This window comes from Lagopus leucura, unplaced genomic scaffold (assembly GCF_019238085.1).
Source record: "Lagopus leucura isolate 7727_CA_CO unplaced genomic scaffold, USGS_WTPT01 Super-Scaffold_760, whole genome shotgun sequence".
Classification (NCBI taxonomy): domain Eukaryota; kingdom Metazoa; phylum Chordata; class Aves; order Galliformes; family Phasianidae; genus Lagopus; species Lagopus leucura.
Window position 1 is genome coordinate 210894 of NW_024962257.1, and position 23485 is coordinate 234378.

General features: G+C 37.6%; 1 protein-coding gene and 1 long non-coding RNA gene across 3 annotated transcripts in view; both read right to left on the reverse strand.

Annotated features, from left to right (window-relative positions):
* Positions 1 to 7480: 7480 nt before the first annotated feature.
* Positions 7481 to 13225, reverse strand: LOC122176090. Its single transcript, XR_006177631.1, has 3 exons — positions 13183 to 13225; positions 12324 to 12391; positions 7481 to 9674 (listed from the first exon to the last, which is right to left on the reverse strand). It is a non-coding gene; the product is annotated as an uncharacterized LOC122176090 (long non-coding RNA).
* Positions 13226 to 14772: 1547 nt separating this feature from the next.
* Positions 14773 to 23485, reverse strand: part of CPPED1 (calcineurin like phosphoesterase domain containing 1) — a 35216-nt gene continuing 26503 nt past the window's right edge. For both annotated transcript variants that reach the window (XM_042864420.1, XM_042864419.1), the window contains one exon: positions 14773 to 15422. In XM_042864420.1, coding sequence (XP_042720354.1) covers positions 15190 to 15422 — 233 coding nt within the window. In that variant the 3' untranslated portion in view covers positions 14773 to 15189. The remainder of the gene's footprint in view (positions 15423 to 23485) is intronic.

Here is a 23485-nt window from a genome sequence, read left to right on the forward strand (position 1 = left end):
TATAACTTTGTTTGCACAACAACTAATTATTGTTGAGGTAGTACTCCTATGTTAGATTTGGTTATATAGCTCAAGTTCCTCGATTTCTGAGTGCACAGTTTTTCAGTACAAATATTACAAAAGCACTACATCAGAAATAACCTGAGTGTGTTGCACAAAAAGAAACATTTCAAAAGGATGTATAGTGTTGCATAATTGGCTAGAAATGTGTTCCTCTTTCAGTAGAAATCTCAGGATACTGTTTGATTAGGCAGGAAGAGATTTTGATTAATATTCAGTTGATAAAAATCTTCAAAGGGAAACCAGTTGACAGTATAAGATTATCTTGTAAGTGTCTCTGGAGTTAAGGCTTGAGTAAAACAGCTGTGGAATGTTTTATCCATCGTTCTGGGTTTCAGAAATAAGAAGTGGGAGGAAATCCAAAAATACAGTTAATAGTATGTAAAGAGAGTACATGTGTGATACACCTTGACAGAAAATCAAGCAGGTGAGAAATGTTTATTGAGTAAGAAAATTATTGGGCATGAGAGTATCTTTTCTGCTCCTACTAAATTTGACATACTGTGCCTGAATGTTTGCAAGCAAATGTCTCGAGAATGCTGTATTTAAAAAAAAAAAGAATGAGTCAGGTCCCCAGAATCATAATCCATTCAAGTGTTTTAAAGAACGTTCTTTTTTAAAAATGTATTTTGGGGGGGTTACGAGCTTACATGTTGCATTCAGATGACCTTTGCAGGTTATTTTGGACTAATACTGTGATCAGAAACTTCAAAAGATGGAAGCTGGGATTCATACTGAATTATTACAAAGAAACATGTGAAGGAACAACCCCCCTTTCTCTACCCCAGCAGAACAGCTTTTGGGCTATCCATATTGGTAGGTTTTTGTTTTGTGTTTGTTAAGTCCTTAGGCTACTGTTGTTTCCTCATGGAATTTATGGTAATTATGGCTGTGCAAAGGCTAGAGTAACTGAAAGCTTTGACTCTGTAGTAAGTGATCCCGTTGAAACAAGAGAAAAGATGATACAGTACTCAGTAGCAGGTCTCACGGCTGCAACCTCTTTGTTTGAGAACAGGGGACACACAGCACTGCAGGCTCTGCTGTTCCCACCTGCACCATGCTGAGTGTTACTGACGAAGAAGGGAAGCCACAGTTGGCAGAGATTGCACTTTTCTACAGCAAACTTGTATCAACCAGAATGCAAGTATTTTCCAAAAAATGTTTGTTTTGTGCCTCTGGGAATGAAAATTACCTGGGAAGAGTGTCAAGTAACAAGGTCTTGGAACCTCAGCCTTAAAATGGGTAATTACTGGGGAATTCTAACATAATCTTGCACGTGGGCAAACACCCTAAAGAGAAGAGCGCCATTATGCTGTAGCTGATTACTTCTCCTTTGAAAGCCAAACAAATAAGGAACAAATGAACAATTCCTCTCTCCCCCCAAAACAGCCAATCAAAAAACCTCCAAAAATCTAACAAATACAAGAAATAACAACAAAACTAAACAAATGAACGTTAAAAAAATAGAAAGAAAAAAAAAAAAAAGAAAGAAACCAACCAACAAACAAAAAACCCAACCGAATCAAAACCACCCTAAGCCGTCCAAAAAAGCTCCAGGGCTCCTTCATTTCTCTTTGTTGTGTATGTATGTTTTGTCTAAGAAAAGCATGTTCAAAAAGAAAGTCAGCCAGAATTTCTCAATGAGTACTTAAGGGATGCCCTTCACGGAGTCTGATTCTAGTGGCAGTGACTGCGAGTGTAGTGAGCAATAAGTGGCTCTGTGCAAAAACCTCATCTTAAAATGTGAAAAGATCTGGCAGCCAAAAAATTTCTTTGTCTGCAAACATCTCCTAGGATGAGAAAATGTTGAGGCAGTTATATCTCTCCTTTTAATGCTTGTATTCACACCTTCCGAAAATGGAGAACCCTGGATATACAGAAGCTTTAATCAGTAGAGCAGACTGGTGTTCTCTTTGAACAAAAGACAAGTTTTAATGATATAAATAAAAATAATTTGCTAACAATTATAGAATCATAGAATGGCCTGGGTTGCAAAGGAGCACAGTGCTCATCCAGCTCCAACCCCCTGCTGTGTGCAGGTCACCAACCAGCAGCCCAGGCTGCCCAGAGCCACATCCAGCCTGGCCTTGAATGCCTGCAGGGATGGGGCATCCACAGCCTCCTTGGGCAACCTGTTCCAGTGCCTCACCACCCTCTGGCTGAAAAACTTCTTCCTAATATCCAACCTAGGCCTCTTCTGTCTCTGTTGTCTCCCCCTTGTCCTATCACTGTCCACCCTCACAAACAGCCATTCCTCCTCCTGTCTATGTGCTCCCTTCAAGCACTGGAAGGCCACAATGAGGTTTCCCCAGAGCCTTCTCTTCTTCAAGCTAAACAAGCCCAGTTCCCTCAACCTTTTCTCTTAGGAGAGGTGCTCCAGCCCTCTGATCATCTTAGTGTCCTCCTCTGGACCCACTCTAAGAGCTACATGACCTTTCTGTGCTGGGAGGTAGATTCTTACTAAATATCCTTGTCTCCGTTTGCTGTATAGGACTCAAAACTTTGTTGTCAAGTGGAACGAAATTATCAGAGTAAAATTTCAGGTCATTGTAGATGTTGGAACTGCTGATATTTTTTGTAATATTTTGTTCCCGTTTTGTTCCCGTTTGCCAACAAGGCTTAAAGACCAGTAAGCAAAAGGCTGCAAAATAACGTGGCTACCAGTTTGGTGAGTCATTGCATTTTCTCTGACAAAGTGGAACAGTCAGTGGAAATATGATCAGTGGGTGCCAAAATAAGGTTTTATTTTTCGTGAATATTTTATGCTGGGTGTCAGGATGTTACGTGCATATTTCATCCTAAGAACATGTTTGAGCAGGATTTGGACAGATGACCTCCAGATGTCCCTTTCAAAATAGAATTTTCTATGTTTTGATGTTTGATGTATGAACAAAGTGTGTTGGGATGTATGAAACACCACGCAGAAACGCATTAGCATTTAGTGCTAGGCAATATTCTGATGCCTCTGGAATACTTCTGATATGTTAGTAAGGAAATATCAGAACTGTGTTCACAGAGGTCCAAACACTACACACAGCAGCCACATTCTTTGATACATTGATAATTGATTATAATTGTGTTAGGTTGTGCTGACTTTCATTTGCTTGTTAATTCAGCCATTTCAGGAATCAGGATCTGTTGTCGTTTATCTTGGACAGGAATCTGCATCTTAGAGCCTGAAATTCTTAAGATTTTTATTTTTCCTAATGAAATTTTGCAAACCAAAAATAACTGGCAAACCTTTAACTTAACTTGAGAAGTGTATGCATATTAGTGTTTTACGTAATATGAAGAGCAGCATAACTAGGCACCATGTGACAGTGGTCTAGTTGGTGTGTGAGCATGAAGTCATGTCAGTAAGCTAAGGATACTTTTTTTTTCCTCCGGCACATAAATAAATAGAAGTATTATGTATACTTAGCCCTCTAATGTGATTAGTGTGACCACAGGATACCAGAACGTGATACATTGGATAGAAAGTTTAGCATATTGTATTATGAAATCTTGAACTCACTGTAAAAATAATACATGTATTTGATTTTTATTTTTTTAAAAATTATTGATCTAAAAGTTGTCAGGAAAGAGATTATGCAGTGTGGAAGATTATGGAAGCATAATTAGTCTGGTGATCTAGCGTATGTATGTAGAATGTACCATTTATTACAACATGTTTGAAACAAATTAATTTGACTTTATTAATCTTTGTTTTGTATAATTGTTACAGCAAAGAAAGTAATCCAGTTTGATTTTATTGTACAAGCAGCCAAGAAAAGTTGTTGTTATTCTAAAATTGTAGTAGATCAAATCAGTGAGATAATATCTGAGCTGGACCTTGAAATGATATGGTAGCATCATTTTTCTAGAATCCAAAGTAGCCAAATTTCCCAGAAATGTTTAATTTAATTGTAATCATAATTAGTGTTCAAATAGATTAGAATTGAAGTTCCAGATTAACTGCATCCTTAGACAACTTCTTTTTTCCACATTTAGCTCAGATAACACTACATACTTAGGGTTCTTCTATGTACAACAGGAAAGCTATTTGAAGGCCAGTGATTAGGTTTGTCCTCCTGGATGGTTGCCAAAATTACTTTTTCCTGAGTTCCTGCCCTATAATTGTCAGTCAACTTAGTGATACTGCCGGTGTTCATCCTCTGTTCAAATGAAAAACTAGAATGCCTGAAGATGGGTATTTGAAAGCAGAAAAGTGCAAGTATTTTTTGATACATTTAAATCTTTGTGCCAACATTTGCTGTTGAATGTGCCATCTTTCTGACGCAGATCCATTTTCTTCCCTCTCCTTGCAATGTAAAAATAACTGACTTTTAAAGAATTGAAGATGCTGTGCTGTGGGATTTAGTAAGCTGTAATCACAGACAAAGTAACTTTCAGTTAGTTACTTTAATTCCTATTCCTTTGCTTTGCATGGCTATTGTAGTTATTGGCCATCTCAAAAAGCATTAGTACTCTGATATTCTCCTGGTATTTACAGTAGGCACTGAGCTTGCAGCACCCTTTTAAGTGTGGCAGAGTCTGGCAGCTGTGTTAGGATGTGCAGCTCAGTAACTTAGCTTTTCAGACTATGTACATTGTATACATGTTGTCATTCACATAGCCTTTTCCCCAGAGAGTTTTGTTTTCACTGAAGCACTTCAGTGTGAGAGCATCACAGCAACTGGTAGGGATAGCAGGCACTCAACTGACTTTGGAAACCTGGTCAGTTGTTTACTGGAACAGAATGAAAAAAAACAACAAATGTTTTCACAGGAGCTTTAAAAATGGTTGTGGAATATTTGGCAAATCTGTTGTTTTTCCTTAAGAAACCCGGTTTTTCCATTGGTCCCCAAAATCATCCACTAGGTAGTCAATGCAGAGTACTAAAAGTGAGGGTGTTGTGTTCGTGTGCCTGAGTAATAGTGTGAAAGGCACCAAATTTTTGGCAATTTGACTGGTGAAATTGCTCCACTGTCTTTCCTAGAAATAGATATAAATCTTATTTTCTCTCTTCAGCCTTCCTTCATATGGATGGAATTGTGGAGAGATCAAAAGCACATTGGTTATTGGCGCAAAAATAAATGCTTAAAGCTACAGATTCTTATATCCACATTTGTGGTGAAAAATAGGTCTTCTTAAATAGGAGCGAATTGTGCAATTCTTCCATCTGATCAGGGTGTACTCAGCAACAGAGTTGTTAATGTTTCCTGTAGCTTTTAAAATCTATGCCTCATTTTGACTGTGGATTCAGTATTTTGAACAAATGCTTTTCTTCTGCAACTCACTCAATCATACAAAATTCTTTAGTTGTATTATATTACTGAGAGTGGAAGGAGGAAGTGTTTACTGAAAACTGTTATCTGCTGGAACTGAATTATCAGATCTGCTTTTCTTGAGACAAACATTGAAAAGAGCTTCAGAATGATTTTTACAATGTGTAAGCTCACTGAAAAGTTAAAGCAGTACCAGTATGGAGACTTCCAGCTGGGCCTTTCTGTAAAGATCATGCAAAGACAGCTGATAGAGACGTCTCTGGTACATTGTGCTGGATGGAACCATTTAGAGGCTCCCTGTGTCCTAGAATAGGTTTTAAAAACAGAAGTACAAGAAGGAATTTATCTCATGCTTTCTTCATTTGCTCACTTTTACAAATCTCCACAGCTTATAGGAAGATAAAGAGTACTGTGTGTTGTCAGGCAGTTCAGAAGACCAGAGATGCAGTTCACACTAAGCTGTCAATTCTAACAGATGATCATCATGATTTACCCATTGACTAAAGCTGTGGAGTACTCTTGAGGGGTAGGGACCTCTTTTTCTTTCAGAACAAATGTTGTAAACCCGTGAACCAAACTGACCAAGCTGTACGTTGGGCAGAGGGAAAAACACACATCTGTAGTGTGTTTGATGTCTCAAAGCAGTATTTTGTTGTTTTCCTCTAGGTTTTTTCTTAAGCAGTTTCTTCCACTATAAAGTGAAAAACATGCTGTTTAGAACGAAGTCAAAAGTGTGTGATAGGTGCAGCTCTCAACCTGAAGTGCACTTTCCTGGTTCTTTGTTAATATACAGTGTGATTTATACATGAAGGTGAAGGCAAGTTTTAATAATGAATTTACTGAATATGACGTGTTATAGGATCATTTCCAGCTAAGCAGAGACTGTCAGAATTGTTCAACGATCAAAGACCTTTTGCAGTCCAACACAAGTTTAAAATGTTTCCCTTTGTACATAAGCTCGTATAGGTTGTGTTTTCTGTGAACTTCTTGGGTTACGAATAATTTTGAAGGATTTTGAAGGATTGAAACTGCTCACTAGTTTTCTCTCGCTATATTTCCTTTAAAATAAGTGCAGGAACCTTAAGAAAAAATTCAATGACAAAAAGCAGTATGCAGACACAATTAAGAGCAATATCACGATTAGCTAAGGGAATGGTGGTTAAATTTGCATTTCAGTTGATGTTTTCCAGTTTCTGGAAAAGTTTTCTTTGTTCAGATTATGTATGTATGCGTGTGTGTAAATTACTATGTACAAATACAAAACATAATTAAAAGTTATCCTTTTGTCGCTATTCTGTAACTTGCTTAAGATAGTCTTGCTGTTCAACTGTTGCTCTTGATTCTGAGGCAGCCTTTGCTTATTCCTCCCATTACTAAATAGATGAAAAGTTCAGAAGTTTGCAAAGGCCAAGGAAGCAATTTTAAAGTCCTGGAATTGCTAGGTTTCGCTTAGAACTGGAATATTCTGTTCTTTGAATGGCTACTGCTCCTAATAAAAGCTAACTAGCCAAACATGTATCCTGGATTTTGGCTAATGGTGGTGTCCAGTAGATGTGGTGGTGTCCAGAGACTGGACATTAACTGTAGTGTGAAGGGAGCGGTTGTTTTTCTGATGAGTTCTAGGTGAAAATGCTTGAATGAATTAGTTGATATCTCAAAATCCAAACTCTGTTTGAAGGTTGTATTGTCCTCATTCTAAAGTGAATCAATGTTACTCCATATGTAGCACATTACAAAGAACAGTTTGTTTGACATATATTGTGAAATGTGTTCAATGACATTTGATAAACCTTAGTTCAGAGTAATAATGGTCTAATTTACAACTGAGGTACAGAAATTAAACCAATTCCACATATTTTGCTTGATACTAAATTTTAGATATTAAATTTTCCCAGCCCTTTTGCTTCTTTTATGCTGTGCTTAAGGAGCAGAGATGATGACAGACTCACATTTCTGAATACAACTCTTCCATACAGTTTGATATCAGGTCAAGTAATCAAAATAGGATATTTTGAAGTATTACTAAAATTTTAATTTCCTCCTTTGATGTCACTTAAAAAGTGGCTAACAATTCAGCACATCAAAATGTTTTTGAATAATGTTTCTGAAGGCTTTTGAAGTCTTAATTTCAGTGAAACTTGATTTTACTTTGCAAAGGCTGTAAGAATACTCAAAGATTTTTTTTTTACTAAAAAGCTTTCTTTGATAAATGGTTATTTTTATCAAGACTTCTAAGTGCATTAAATTGCATTAGTCATGTCTTGTTAAGTACTCATCACTGAAATAGTAGCTTCTCAGGGCTGAGGTGATAAAAAGGTGCAGTGTACTTGGATGCTCAGTCATATGTTACTGTCATGGTACCTGTTTTCAGGGAAGGTTTAGTCTGTGAGGGAAAAAAAAGTCTGTCAACCTATCCTTTCTTCTTTCTCTATTATTAAGCCTCCAAATATGGGGATCTGGCTGGACAATTCCCCACCCTGTTTCTGGACAGAGACACTAATTTAAAATATTGGTATTGAATCTAAGTTGATGCCATTTATGTCTGAATCCACAAACTGAGAACCTACTGGAAACTCAAGATGTTCCCTCTGTAGTGCTTCAGTGTGCCTTCCTGTATGAGTTCCTATGCAAAATGGGAGGCTCTTTTAAGTTCCTTCAATTGGAACACTGAACACAATACATTTTTCTGATAGCCTTAAAGAAATGAGTCAAGGATGAGCATTAACACTGAAGAAACTCAGCTATCTGATTTCCCTAGCAGAGAATTAAGAGGTACTGATGGATGCAGTATGCACTTGCTAGTTCTTTTATTACATTTAAAAGATGTGTATTTCAGGTGTATATTCCTCTTTTACCTTGTCAATTTTTGCTAACGGAGAGACTTCAAACTGCAGCTTTCCCACCTAGCAAACAGTCATGCATTTTTAAAGAAAACAGATGACTTTGTTTAGATAAACTCTTTCCTGTGGCCTTGTAGAGTATCAGGTGGTTCACGTACAAGGCCAGAGAAGGATGCCTGCTGAATGCAGAAAAATAAAGATGCAGTCTTTATTGTTAGTCATTTAAGTACTCTTAAATTATAATTAGTTTAATTGCAACTATTTTCCCTAAATGCATACAGTAATTTTGACAAGTACATGCTTTGCCGTTCTAATACAGAAACTTCTTTCCATTTTTTCCTGCTAAGGCTCTGTCAGGCAATGTCCTAGTTATGAAACAATATCTTCGCTATGTTTAAGTCCCCAAGAGGACTGAATCTACACCACATTTAATTAAACTAGGATTGCTATTCAGCAGATCTTAGTGTAAAAGTGAGATTTCTAAGACCTGAACCTCAGTTGGTGGCTTAAAGTGAAGTGGCTTTCACCTTCTAACATTGTAGGAAACACTGAAATAATGCCTGGATCACTGGATCACACATCCTGGAGTTTGCATTGCCAGCTCTCCTTACAACTGAATCTTTGAATAGCAGCAAGTTTGTTTAGGAATAGCATGCCTTTGAATATCATCACAGGGATTGCATAATCAAATTGTATAACAGTATCGTTCCTATGCTTGCAAAACAAAATAACAGCAAAATTTTATCCTAATGAATATATGGATGGAAAGGACCTTAAATAATTTCTTATTCTTCTTTGCAATTAACTCAGACCACATCTACTTAATATTATGTTACCAGTATCTTCACTGATGACCTGGATGATGGGATAGATGGCACCATCAGTAGATTTGCAGATAACACCAAACTGGAAGAAGTGTTGATCTGCATAGGGGTAGGAAGGCTTTACAGAGGGGTCTGGATAAGCTGGCTTGGTGGGCTGAGGCCAGTGGTATGGAGTTCCAGAAAACCAAGTGCAGTAGTTCAGGCTTGAAACTGAGTGGCTGGAAAACTGCATGCTGGAGAAGGATTCTGAGAGCTCTAATCAGCAGCTGGCTGAACGTGAGCCAGCAGTATGCTCAGATGGCCATGCGGACCAAGGGCATCCTGGCCTGTATCAGAAACAGCGCAGCCAAGAGGAGCGGGGAGGTGATCATCTTCCTGTACTCAGCTCTGATGTACACAACACCTGTTCTGTGCTGTATTCAGTTCTGCGCCCTTCATGACAAGAAAGTTGTTGAGGCCCTGGAGTGTGTCCAAAGAAAGGCAACAGAGCTATGAAAGGTCAGTCCGGAACACAAGTCTTATGAGGAGCAGCAGAAAGAACTGGGGTTGTTCAGTGTGGAGTTGAGGAGGCTCAGGAGGAGACCTTATCACTCCCTGCAGCTCCTTGAAAGGAGGTTGTAGCAAAGTGGGGGTCAGCCTCTTCTCCCGTATAACCAGCACTAGGATGAGAGGAGGGAAAGTTCCTGTTGGATAGAAGGAAGAATTATTCTCAGTGGTGTGTTACTGGAACAGGCTGGTGGAGTCATTGTCTGTGGAGGTGTTAAGAAAAGGGAAGATCTGGCACTGAGGTAAGTGGTTTAGTGGGCATGGTGGTGATGTGTTGATAGTTGGATTGGCTGATCTTAGAGGTTTTTTTCCAGCCTTTATTACTTTATGATTATAGCAGGTGCCTGTTTCCCTGAGGTCCTGAGATCTTCATTACCCAGACTGTTTTAACAGGGCGTACCTGTAGACTTACGGCTAGCGCAACCAGATTTTTTTTCCCAGAGTATAATAATAGGACATATAATAATAGGACAGAGAGAAATGGAGGCATATTCAAAAGCCAGGGAGTAGTTAAATATCTCAAACCATACCAGGTGTAACTACTTTTTGAGGACAACTAAGGGAAGAATTATTTTCTTAGATGTTTAATAAAAAAAGGGGGGGAGGGGGGAAGTGGGGAAAGGGGAAGAAGGAAAACACCAGAAACAGTAGCAATAAATGTAAGCACATAAATTTGTGTTGCTATAATGTTGTTTAAGAGTACAGAAATTTCATGGGTTATATTCTAGTTGCATAGAAAGTTGTGTGTTTATATTTAATTTCTAGGAACCCAAGGGCAAAGCAAAGCAATTAAAATGTTGAAGACTTAAAAATAAATTCCAGAAGCTTCAAGTAAAATACCTTTACCTGGTTAGTGGTACAATGCATCTTTAATGAGATGCATAATAAATTAGGATTGCATTATTTCTTAGGAGGATAAGGGGAGCAATTAGATGTCGGCACTGATATTAGAGAGCTAAGAAATAATCTAACAGTGTGAGCTGGAAACTTTTATACCACCTAACGTACAGGTAAGAACAGGAGTGAAACAAATAGTTCTGTGAAAGTCCTTTGGGTTAAACATTGTTGTAAGTGAAGTTTTGTCATAGTTCCATCATTTTTTTGATATATTTAGATTCTTCCCTTTGATATGTATACAACTCTCTATCTTTTCAAATCATTGATTTTCTTGAAGTGTTTTTCTAATGCAAATTGATTTATATAAAAAGTTTAAGCTGTAAAATTTAGAATTAATTTTGAATGAGACACATTGGAAACCACCTCCTGCATTTGTCCACAGCAAACAAAATTCTTTAATAATTAGGCTCAGAAATTCACATTAGGAAAAAAAAAAACAAACTCAGTTAACCTATTGCAACAGTGTACCAAATGATAAGAATAGGAAAAAAATATTAATTTGACAGATCAGTGACATTTATGTTTGTAAATGAATTCAATTTTGTCAATGCATTTAACATCTGTGTTAAATTGCTATGCAGTGAAAAGGAACGCTATTTTCTCAGTTGGACTATTTCAGCTTTCAAACTGGGTCACAGAAACAAATAGCATTCTCCCTCTTTTTCTCTTGTTCTCTTTTTTACTTGCTTTCTTAAAAAAGTAACTACATCAGAAATGCTGAGTCGTGGCCTGAAGCAGTGATGGAGCACCTGGTGGGAAGGCAGGGCAGCCCAGGGAGCTCAGGTGCATGCAATGCAATGCAATGCAATGCAATGCACTGAGTGATGGAAGGGTGGAACCAGGACCCACCTCTTCCCAGCCCTCATTTAAGGGCTGGCAGTGGAGGAGGTGAGGGGATCTCATTGGAGATCCCTGTGTACCTGAGGTCCTCCAAAGGTCAGAAGTTTTTCTTCCTTTCTTTCTGCATCTGTGGCTGCAGCCTTTAGGCTTGTTCTCATTTTCTGCAGCCCAGGATTGTGCCACCCTGCTACTATTGCTGTACTTTCCATCACATTATAGCATTACAGTAATTCAAACTAATTATTACTGTGTTGAAACAGTGCATTCTTAAAGAACATACTTTTCATGAAGAAGCTTTCATTTCATACTTCCACTTTAAGCTCCGTTCCTTCCACCGTTTTTTATGATGATGTAAAATTTTTTAAGGAGAATGTAAAAATCTGCAATCTGAACAAAATATCCTGAAATGTGCTGAGTAAGTACAGCAATCCCTGTTGCTGGAAACTTATTTTTGGTAATAAACCACTTTGCTTTCACTGCAGTAAAATGAAATAAATTGGAATTACGCATTACAGTCATCATATTCCTTAAAAACAACAACAAACAAGTAATAGTAGGGAGAACAGCAGTCTTTAAACTCATGGGCTGCTTTACTCCAGATGAATTGTATTGCTCTGACGATTAAATTTTTGTAAGAAGTCATAACTGCTATCTTGTGAGTCAAAGTAGACATGCCTTAGATCATCCTGTTTTGTTACTGCAATTTGTGCATCCTTAAAAGGGCCCGATGGGATCTGTGGAGCTGGGAGGAGGAAGTCTGCCCTGGTTTGTACACTGTGCATATTATGGCAGTGGGGAGCCTACCTTCAGGCTATATTAACCAGCCTTTATATAGTTGTTAACAGTGAAAATTAGTCATGTTGCATTGCTGTGAATATTCATATTTGACAAATGCTGAAGAGCAGCCACTTGCCAGCAGAGAACTGACCGAATAGCCTTTGGAGTAGCTAGCGTCCCTTAGGAGCAGGGTGGGACAGCTGCCAACTTCCAGCTAAGTGGGAGCCAATGGTTCATGGCAATCTAGACCACTGGCAGGCTAAACCACTCACCTCCTTGGTTCCTGGCTGTGCATTCTGCTATCTACCAATGATGGCAGACATCATATATCAGGTTAGAGCTGGAAGAGAAGGAAGTTCTTACAAACTGTAAAATGTTATTGAATGGGAAATTACCTTTTCACAATTTTTTAATGCAAACTGGTATTTCCACAGGTCAAGAATGTGTATCATAACAGATGATGCTAGGGTTTGTTTGGCAGGCAAGCTTTCTGATAAGTAAAGTATATGTAAATATTTCCTACTGCTTTCAATGATATCACTGTTCAAATGGCAGTTGCAAAGCAGGATTAATGAGGGCGTTACAGAAAGCAGCTTATTCACAGCATTAACATTAACTGAAACAATGACATGTTAGCCTTCAAAGGTTTGTACAGTGACATACATAGACAGAGGAACTGTGCATTCTTAAATGGTGAAATGCTTGGTTTTCAATGTTCTGTGCATTTGCTTATGATAGATACATCTCTATTTGCTCACAGCAGAATTAAAATTGCTACTAAAAACACACCAGGAAACAAGTTACAGTGCAGAGATAAGAGAGCATTCACTGAAGCAAAGAAGCAAGGTGAGCATGGAACATTCAGTCTTAAATTGAGATGGTAGAAGAGGCTTCACTTCTATCACTGCCCATTCCCACCATAAAATATCATTTTTCTTTTTATGAGACATCAAGCATTTACTTTCTTTCAAGAAAGATTCAGAAGAAGCATTTTCTTCAGTTTAAACTGGCAAACCAGGATTGTTTCATAATTTAACACAGTATCCCTTATGAAGAAAGGCTAAGTGAACTGGGTCTATTTAGCCTTGAGAAAAGACGACTAGAGGGGATCTAATCCAGGTTTATAAATACCTGAGGTGTGGGGGCCATAGTGGTGAGGCCAGTCTCTTTTCAGTGGTACGTGGAGACGGGACAAGGGGAAACAGACATAAGCTGCAGCATAGGAAGTTCCATGTGAATGTGCGCAAGAACTTTACAGTGAGGTGACGGAGCACTGGAACAGGCTGCCCAGGGGGGTGGTGGAGTCTCCTTCTCTGGAGATGTTCAAGACCTGCCTGGATGCCGACCTGTGCGACCTGCTGTAGGGAACTGCTTTGGCAGGGGGTTGGACTCCATGATTTCTGGAGGTCCCTTCCAACCTCTACAATTCTGTGATAATTCTGTGAATATGAGTTACTTTACATAAATATGATGTGCTCTCACCGTGAAGACCTCTGCCATTTGTAGTTAGTTAAGGCATCCATATTAATTCTGAAGTAGCTGATTATACTAAGAAAATTAATCTAAAAAACATTTTTCATTTATGCAGGTAAAAAAGCACATTCCAAATAAAAGGAGTACTTGGGATATAAAATATCTTTTAATTGAACTTCAGATTTGTACTTGAGCAAAATTTTTATGACTGAATGCTATGGAATTTCTTGCAATGAAATGATACTTAAGAAGAGGAAAAATAATGTACAAATATGAATTAAAATGATGCTTATGCAAACATTTCCACTGTATATTAGTACATTGTAACCATGAAAATAAAATTAGAGTTCTATAATACCACTACTATTAATGTTTTTGTAGTTTTGGAAAGTCTTCCTCCTGAAGATATGTTTGTAGGACCTATCTCCCAAGGTTCAGATATTCAGCTAAAATTACATTTAATAAACGGCCATATGAAAAAAGCATGTCCTCCATCCAGCTTTACAGTACTGTGCCAGAGCAGGGAGCGTGCTCCGTGCTTGGACTGTCTCAGGTCCCTCTGCTGAACTTTTTCAGCCTTAAAACGTAAATGCCAGACTGAATAGCAAATCTGTTCTTCCCTCTGCAAGTAATAATCTAGTATCATCTTGTTTTTGAAACCTTTAATAACCTGTGATTACTAAATGTAATCTAAGACTAAATGTTAACAGAACTCGGTGGTTTCAAAGATACAAAAGTACACAGATTTTTTAAAATAACTTTTAACTATTAAACTAATAAATTAACTGCTTAACTTCCAGTGAAACTTCTTTCTGGGTGTTTAGCTAACTTTAGATTTTCTCTCCCGTTTTCCGCATGTTCCCTTGAAAATGAACCTGTGAAAACATTAAACTAATCAAAAGCAGCTGGAGATCAAAAGCAAAATCATTTTCTTTCTTTTTGATTCAAACATTACCTACGCTTAGGCTGTTATCATGACATTGTAGCTCATGTTTGGTACTGTCCACTTGCAGCTACAGCTGTTATACTGGTAAAAGAAAACAGTTCAAAATACTGCAGATATTTTTAAAATCTCATGAGCCCTCTCTCAAATAAAATGTTGTAACTAAAACGTAATGAAATTGAATCTTCAACACAGTATTTCACCTCCTGTACTGTATTTAAATGGAGTCTATTGCTTTCACTGACTTTTTGAGATTTGTTTCTCTAAAGTAAAAAAAAAAAAAAAAAAGTTTGTATTGTCCAGAGTGTAACTGAGGTGATTGAATTTATTGATTTTTCTTTTTCTAATGTCTTACATATCAAATGAAAATAGTCTTCAGTTGAAGCATTACCTAGAATTACTACTCTCACTCTTGCATATACTTCCTATTTATTTAGAATGTCTTATCCATGAGGAGAGTATAAAATCTCAGAACAGAAAAATGTTTTCAGTGATGTGTTATTTTCCCATATTCCTTGTGGGTCTCATTTTACAAAAATATACGTCAAGAACTCTTTTTTGTTATTTAGGATGATAACAAATGGAGAGCTGTTCATGGGCATGGTGCACAAGCAAAAATTTGATTTCAAGTTGTGGAAACTTTCTGAAACTCTTTGTGTTCATCTAACAAACATGGCAAAAAATCACATAAACCATTTGAGTTAAAAGGAATTTGACATAGCCTAATTTTCCTTAGCAAGCATATCCATCATCTCTTTCTCCAAGCCTTGGCTGCTCAACTCATCTAAACTGTAATATCTATGAACAATCTTTTCATCTGTGACAAGGACCACTCGAAGTCCATGTTTATCTTCTCCCAGCTGACATCCTATTGCTGATGAGACCACCATTTCCAGTCCTCTGTAGCACCCTCCAGCATTCCTGTGGTAATGTCCTGAAAACACAGCTTTAACGCCTGTTTAAAAAAATAAAAAGCATACATATAGTTAGCATTTGCAGTTTATATACAATATGTGTTTGTACTGAAAGGCACTGCTGAAGTTGTATTACACCACTATTGGGGTTGTAGGAAAAATTTGATAGTAAGTACAGGTGTCATGATTACCTGCAGTACTTAGTGGTTCATAAAGCATGAAATGAAAAGGAAACCATTTAGCCAAACTTGCATTTTAAACAAATAATGAGTTAACAGCAATAAATTGTAGCCATAATAAATGAGTAAAAAGAATGATGTTAACACTCCACTAGATTTGTTTAGGGTTATTAGATTCCCATGTCTTTATGCTTACTGCAAGGCATTTGTCATCTTGCTAACTCTTTTGGCTAGAAAGAAGGAATACACCAGAGGAAATTGATTTAATTTAGAAAAAAAAAGTAATAAATAACTACCTGAAGAATTATGTCAAGGAAACATAAGCTGAAAGCTATGAACTGTAGCTGTATTTGTTAATTAATATGCAGAAAATTCACTAAGGAGATCATAAAGCTATTTACCCAAAGTGTAAGTGGCCCTTTTAAAAAAAAAAAAAAAGTCGAAACAAAAAGCATACATATTTTTAATCTATTTTCAAAGATATTTAGGTTTTAAATAAAGAAACCTAATGTCCCATTCCATGCTTAACACAAAAGGCAACATGCATTTTGTCCTGATCAAGTGCCAGTGCAGAGAATGAGTTGTTCATGAGTTGTTATAACTGTTAGTGACAAAAAAAAATGCTAGGAACAACTGATTTTTGCCTTCAGACAAAGTAAATGCTGGAAGAGATTATAGACAGTGTAAAGGCAGAGAGCTGTGACTAGGACCACGGTTATAGCTTTACAAGGAAATCCTCATTTCCTCAGCCAGAATGCCTTTCACCTTTTTGCCTACAGTAGGCTTAGATTCAGTTCGCCATCATTAAATGATAGGAAAGTAGGTGAACTTGTCTTAAGACAGTGGGCTACATCTGTCCTTTGCTTTCAGGGGAGATAGACAGTGATTTGAAGACTGATGTAAAATACATAAACTAGCATCAATCTATAGTTAAAAATTAAGCAGTTTGGAAAGCAAAATATAAATTATTCTGCTATGTGCTTGGTAAAAGCTATGTAGGCTTTCATATTTCAAAAGCCAAACCTTCCTCAGATAGCAAATGACTCAAGATGGAAATGAGAGTGAAGCAAACTTTACATTGAACAGTGGTGTGTGAAGGTCATTGCCAAATGAAACTAATCTGTAATCCTGTTTATCAGTACTGATTCCTTTTGTTCTCTAACACCCACCTAGCTGTGTAACAGTTACACTTGTAAGTCAGCATTATAACATGGAGAGCTTGCTCTTGGCTGCAGGAACCTAGCAAAACAGTCAATTTTTTTTTTTTTCCTCCTTGAGAGAAATCCAATAAGAATATCTCAGAAAGTAGCAGTGTGACATAATGAGTTCTTTGCAGAGATTGCATGCTTTTATATTGTTTTTAGAATTACAATATAGGGAATTACAATATAAACTGACGCTATGGTCAGTTCACTGAGAGCAAGAGTTGTTTCTCACAAGCTCCATGTTGCAGCTCGTTGCAGCAACTATCTAATACAACATCCTTAAGTAATCCAGGCAGAACAACAGGGTGTTTCCTTCTCATTATGTGCATGTATCCAAGCCTTGGGGCTACACTTGCTTCCCCTCTAGGCCCCCACATTCCTGCCTGATGCATCAGGCAGTGTGGGCCCAACCAAGAGCTGTTATGGTGGGGTTGAGTATCGTGTCCAGTACAGAAAGCAAAACTGAACTTTGTGGGAACTTTATATATGACATCTTGTTAGACTGAGACCTATCTTCCTTTGTTGCAATAATTTTAAGAGTGAGCCAGCTTAGAGATGGCTGTAAAGTATCTATGGATATAGCACTTTCCTGTCCTTCAAGTGCCCAACAAATAATCAGTATCTTTAGTAACATTCTAGACTCTATTTTCAGGCATATAATATCACAGATTTGACAGGATCTTGGTCTTTACCTGTTAAAGGTAAAAAGCTGTGGCTTAGTCTCCAAAGATGGAACATAAGGAGCCAAATGTTTGGCTTGCTTTCATACTACACCAGCTAGATTTGTAAAATATCTTTACTAGTTTCTACTCAGTAACAGTGCTACTATGGTAATAAGTTCATTTTAATATTTTCCACTTTTCCAAACAACTTCAGTCTTTGAAAAAGTTAGGAAAAAAAATAACATTCAAAATCATAGCGAGATGCAAATTGCATGTGACACTTTTAGTAAGAGAGAAAAAGTGCTTTGTAAGGGAAATAAGTAATGGAAGCATCAGTGTGTGTATAGTAACAGCTTTCTACCGTCCATGGAATATAACCTTTAGCACTAAAAGAAGACCAGAAGTGAAGACTTGTGTCACCATAAGTAAACAAAACTCCAACCTACAGTTTTAGTGTAGTTAGAAGGATTACAAATAAAAAGCAAGGAAACAACTTCAGTTATACTGCAAGAAAAAACAAAATCTCCCATTGTGTGAGAATTCAGGAGATTTTTGAGGCACCTATCTTAGGCCATTTAGCCAAAATCAGCAGCAAGCAAAACCAAAGCCAGGCGAAGTTTGTCCCATGAGTCACACAGCCTTTTTTCTTCTCCAACAAATACTGCAGCTTCTCCCGGTTATGATTAGCATCTGCTACCTGCCTGCACCCAATGAAGTATTTTGGTAAAGAACTGAAATTGGAGCAATTGATAAATACTGCAAATGTGATTCCTCACCAACAGGGCATGTGATTTAAAAATTATTTTACCTCCTGTTGGCTATGTGAGGCAGACTGCCTTAAGCAAGCTGCTGTTTATGGACACTGTTCATTCAAATTCTCTATTTTAGCAGATTTATCATTCAGATGCTAATTCCACTGGATGGGTATTCAAATCTGAAATGCCCTTGTGAATTTGAGGTGCTCTGGACCAGCCTCTGCTAGTATTAGTATTCATCTTAGGTATCACACAGTGAAAACTGCTCCCAGACTTCAGTTTTCAGGTATTCTTTATTTCCAATGTTACAATTCATTCTTGTTACGGCTGTGTTAGAATCTGTTACATCTTGAACAAAGAAACAAACAGGTCACTGCTGTGTATTAATAGAAATCTGACTTTTTTATTTATTTATTTATTTATTTTTACTTCAATAGTATTTCTTTGTTCACTCAACTGTATTCCCCTCGCTTTTATTAGTAAGCTTAGGAAAGAAATCTGAACAAATCAATGCAATAACACTGAGATGACAAGCAGGCAATTTACTTTGCTCTTGCTTTTGATCTTAAACATAAAAAGAATCTTAAGATCTGAGCATTCAAATTTAATTTATTCCTTTTAGATGTTTTTCTTAAGTACTACTGACAAGTTGTTAGCAATCTACCTTCGACCCTAGCACACATTCACACACAAAACTCCTGTTTTTCAAACCTTGTGAGAACCTGCTTTAAGGTAAGCTCAGGTCAGCTAAATACAATCCAGAAGATCTATGAAGGTGCAGTCCCTTCCCAATAAAAAAACAAGCTACAAACAAACAAAAAAACCCCACAAAAACAAGAAGTAGGGAGTGCACTGATTTGTTTTTCATTCCTGACTTCTGAAATAGCAGTTGGGAAAAGTTTTAATATAAAAGCAGTAGAAAATAGTAAAAAAACCCTACTGTGTAAATAAATGTCCAGAATGCTTCCCAAGCATTCATTATTTCATTTTTAGGAAATACAAGCTGATTTGAATTTAAAGGTGAATGGAGACTTTACAGTATCTATTAGTCAAAAGAGCATTATCCATTTCAGCAAGACACTATTCTCACCTAATAGATTATTCATTAAAAGAAAAACATTAAGATCAGAATAAAGTAGATAACTGTGCAGAGAGTGTTAAAAAGAAAACAAAAAAATCCTATGTAATACATCTGCGATCGTCACAGCCTGATGTTGGACTGCATGACAAGTGGGAACAGACTACCAGGGCAAAAAGGTCTGAGCTGACAAAGTCATTTTTGATCAAAACAGGACTGAAAGTCGGGTCATACTCTGGATGGAAAGCTTCAGTGCAACACACCACATCATGCTTTGTCTGCTCTGAAACCATACTTGGATCATGCAAACGTCTGAAAAAAAATATATATATATATATATATTCAAGTGAATATATATATATTCAGGTTGTGTGCAGGTTCAGGCCTGCACACAAAACAATAAGAACCATCTATCTGCAAAAATATTAATCTCTTTGTTAAAAAAAAGAAAAATCTGAAATTCTGGATTTGATTCTGACCACTGTACAGCACCTCTGTCCTCATGTAGCCCAGAGCAGAATATTAGTCTGAAAGCAATGGAGTTCTTCCTGAAATGTTCCCCACCTACTGATACTAAAATATTCAATAAAATCTGAAAGAGAACTAGCTGTGCCATTGCCTTTACTTCCAGCAAGAATCAGATGAGGAAAATGGTTCATTGCATTGAAGAAAACTACATGCTGGATACTGTGCAGAAGGCAGTTTGTAAGCAGGAGAAGCTCAGGTTAATTTAAAGGATTTTATAAGTGCATCTCCTTTCACAATTGTACTTTATCACTCTGATAAACCCTTTTGAAAGCAATTCTGCAACACTAGGGAGAAGAGGTCAGTGTGATTTTGACATAATTGCACTGCCAAGAGAACAAAGGCATTTAGCTATGTCATGCATAATTCCTAGGAGAAAGAGTATGTCCTGGTTACGGCTTATTGTCTAACTGTAGCACGACAGTTCCAGACTTCCCTCCCTTCCTTGGTACTGCATGCTCCTGTATTCTGTGGCGTAGATAAATGCTAGGAGGTGGAAGACTGGGCATAATTCAATTTTTTTGCAGAAAGGGAACAGGGCTGTGGCTCTTCTCCTAACAGCGTAACAGACAACCTTGTCTTTTGCAGTAGCTCCTTTGACCAACCTTTCAGTTCAAGGAATAGTTAAATCATTACTGCATTTGATCAGGCATACACTGGATAGCCCTTCCCTTCCCTGTTAAGGCAGGAGTGAGAGGAGAGAGCACTACTGTAGTACAGGACAAACCTGTTTTGAACCAGCGGCTTTGTGTCTGAGTGAGGGGATTGCCATGTAGGCCTTTGAGCAAGGCAGTTTGGGATAACAGGACACTACAACCCAGCCGAAGTGACGGTATGTGCAGGATGCATGCTAAACACCCTGGTTTAAAAGACACATGAATAAAATCAAGTGTCATCTTCAGAAGATCTCACAGAAAGCTTATTTTGTTTTGTCACAAGCATCAAGTGTCCTCCCACAAAGTAGTATTTTCAGTAACAATGATTTGCTCTTTACTCGCAAGATTTCAGGTACCAAGTCAAGCTTCTGGTAGTCTGAGCTCTTAGAGGGGCAGAGGTCAGCATCTTCAAGGAATAAACAAAGTGGAACAATGCGCATGGCAATATAAACGAGATCTGAAGTGACAGCACTGCTCAGTATATGAAAGTTTGTGTAACAGTGGGAAAAAAAGACCTCCAATACAACAATAAGATTCTGCAAAGTGCATCTCTTTTCCCAGCTTCTTGAAAAACTGGATGCTTGTTAGTTTGACAATTCAAGGTGTACAGGTTGAGTGCCAATTTCAAAGGAAATCTAGATGTGTTGTTAGCAGAGGTACAAATGGGCTAAAACAAGACTGAAAACAATGCTCACATTTACCTTGAAATACTTTTCATGAAATTACATGCACCAAGAAAACATTTTTTTCCTTATACAACCTGGATATTGGGCTAGAGTTCAGACCTGAAATAGTTAAAATCCCGGGGTGTCTGAACCTAATTTCTGTAACACACTCCCATGGCTTGTTCCAAAAACCCCCTGAGTTCAGAAGTTGTTTTCCAACTCTTTTTCCTCACATACAAAAACTATTTTGAAGTAGGTTTCTGTGTCTCATTGTAACTGGCTCAGCCTCAGTTGGAAACAAAACTGCTCAAACCAGCACTACGGACAGTGTAAAAATACAGGAAGAAAATCACCCATATAAAAATAAACCAAAGAAAAGCAAGCACATTTTCCAAATTAGGAGGAGAAAACCTAGAGTAATCAGTATAGGCAATCAGTAGCATACTTTATTTAGACAGAGCCTTCAATTAAATAAATGCTTTTCTCAGCAAAAGTAAATGAGACTGTAAGAGAAGGCTAAATTAGTGGAATATGAATGACATAATAAATACGTAATGAGTTCAGCACAGACCTTTCTTTTCCTCCAGTGCACTGTATAGAGATTTCTGGGAGAAAAAAAGTATCTCTGACTGGACAGATGGCCCAAATTATTACCCTTTAAGAGCTGGCTAATGAACAATTTTTAAAATAACGCCAGACACAAACCAATGTTCACTGCATTTCATTTACAGATTCAAGGCTTCAGTACAGACTGCAGGTGAAGTTCAAAGCAAACAAAGCAAATTTCTTCACATAGCACCAGCTGCAAAAGGGTATCTATCTCCTTCCCACAGATTGCTGTGAAAGCTCAGAGTTATCAAAAAGCAACTGAACAAATAAAATCACTAAATAGCACTGTGTTGATAACGTGATTTAGTAAGTGACAGAAAAATTGTTGAAGATTGGATGAGTACTTGGAAGAAATTTCAAGCGTTTCTATGCCTTGTACTCTGCCTAAGGACCTGAGAAGGAAAAGCATGAGAGCAGGCAACAAGGACCATCATTCTCATCTAATTACTCTGCTTTTACGTTAGCTATTTAAGTTAAGTGGCAAAAATCAGTTTAAAGGAGAATTATGCCTATTTAAAAAAAATCACTAGCTTCCCTGGTCAAACCAATCATGGGCTGAAGAAAGAATACATATTAGACAAAGCTGAACATTTATGAATTTTTCCCCAAATTGCAGGAGCCAGATAGGAGCAGCAGCAGAGTCAAAATGGAAACAAAAACATGGAGAAGCAGTTCTGTAAGGAAATGAAACCAAACTCTCTGAAACACCTGAAACTTATCAGCACTCTTTGGTACCCTTCCAGAGTTTTTACAAGCAGTAAAACAAATCCAAGCAAAGAACTACTATACCCCAAACTTCGGTAAGAGACTTGGAGTGCGCGCATATATCCACATGCTTCTACGTGTAGATATGTATTTTTAACAGGTAGTGTTTCTGGCATATACAACCATTTAATTCACAAGAATAAACTGATCTTGAGCACTTCCCCAGAGCATCAGGCACAAACGGACTTTTCTTTATTCCTTTCCCTTTTTAGACTGCTGAACAATGTGGTTGGTTCAACAGTAGTATCTGTTCTCAGAACAATTCTGCACTCCAAAATGACGTCCTTTCAGCTTCCCTACAAGAGCACACATTAACCACAGGCACTTTTTGCTGCACCTCTTTTCTCTCCCCTGGGCAAGTGGTGTATATCATTTTTTCAAGCCTCCAGTGCTACAAAACAAATGATAATATTTGGTAGTCTTTGTAAGCAAAGTCTCTCTTGTAATATTAAACTGATTTTTATCTCATCGCCTCACAGCCCTCACATCACCCTATCTGTCAGGGAGGTAATACAGCAACAAACAACATGTGAAGCACCAGTCACAGCTCTGTTAACAGGACTGTTCAGTGCTCAGGTAGTTCTCAGACTCTGCTCTACAAAGATCCCAATCCCACTAACAGACATTTATGAGAAGGAAATATTCCATCTGGTATGTGTGTCAGGGCATAAGCAGCCTTTATTTTGTAACCCCTCCAGCCTCAAATAGCAACATTATGAAATTATTTTATGTAGCCTTTTAGAAGCTCTGTATTATTCTACCTTCTTCATCAGAGGTGTTCTCTGAATAATACAGAATTGAAATGTAGAATTACGATTTGCAGCACCACAAGAATCTTAGTAAAAAACATGACATTGTTAGTGATTGTGACCCTAGAAACTTGCAGGAAAACGTCCTTAAACTTGCTTTATCAATTTAAAAAAATCCAGAGCTTGATGCAACTGATGAAAGTGGGAGATAAACATTAACCACAGAATATCCTGGATTTGAAAGAAACTACCAGGG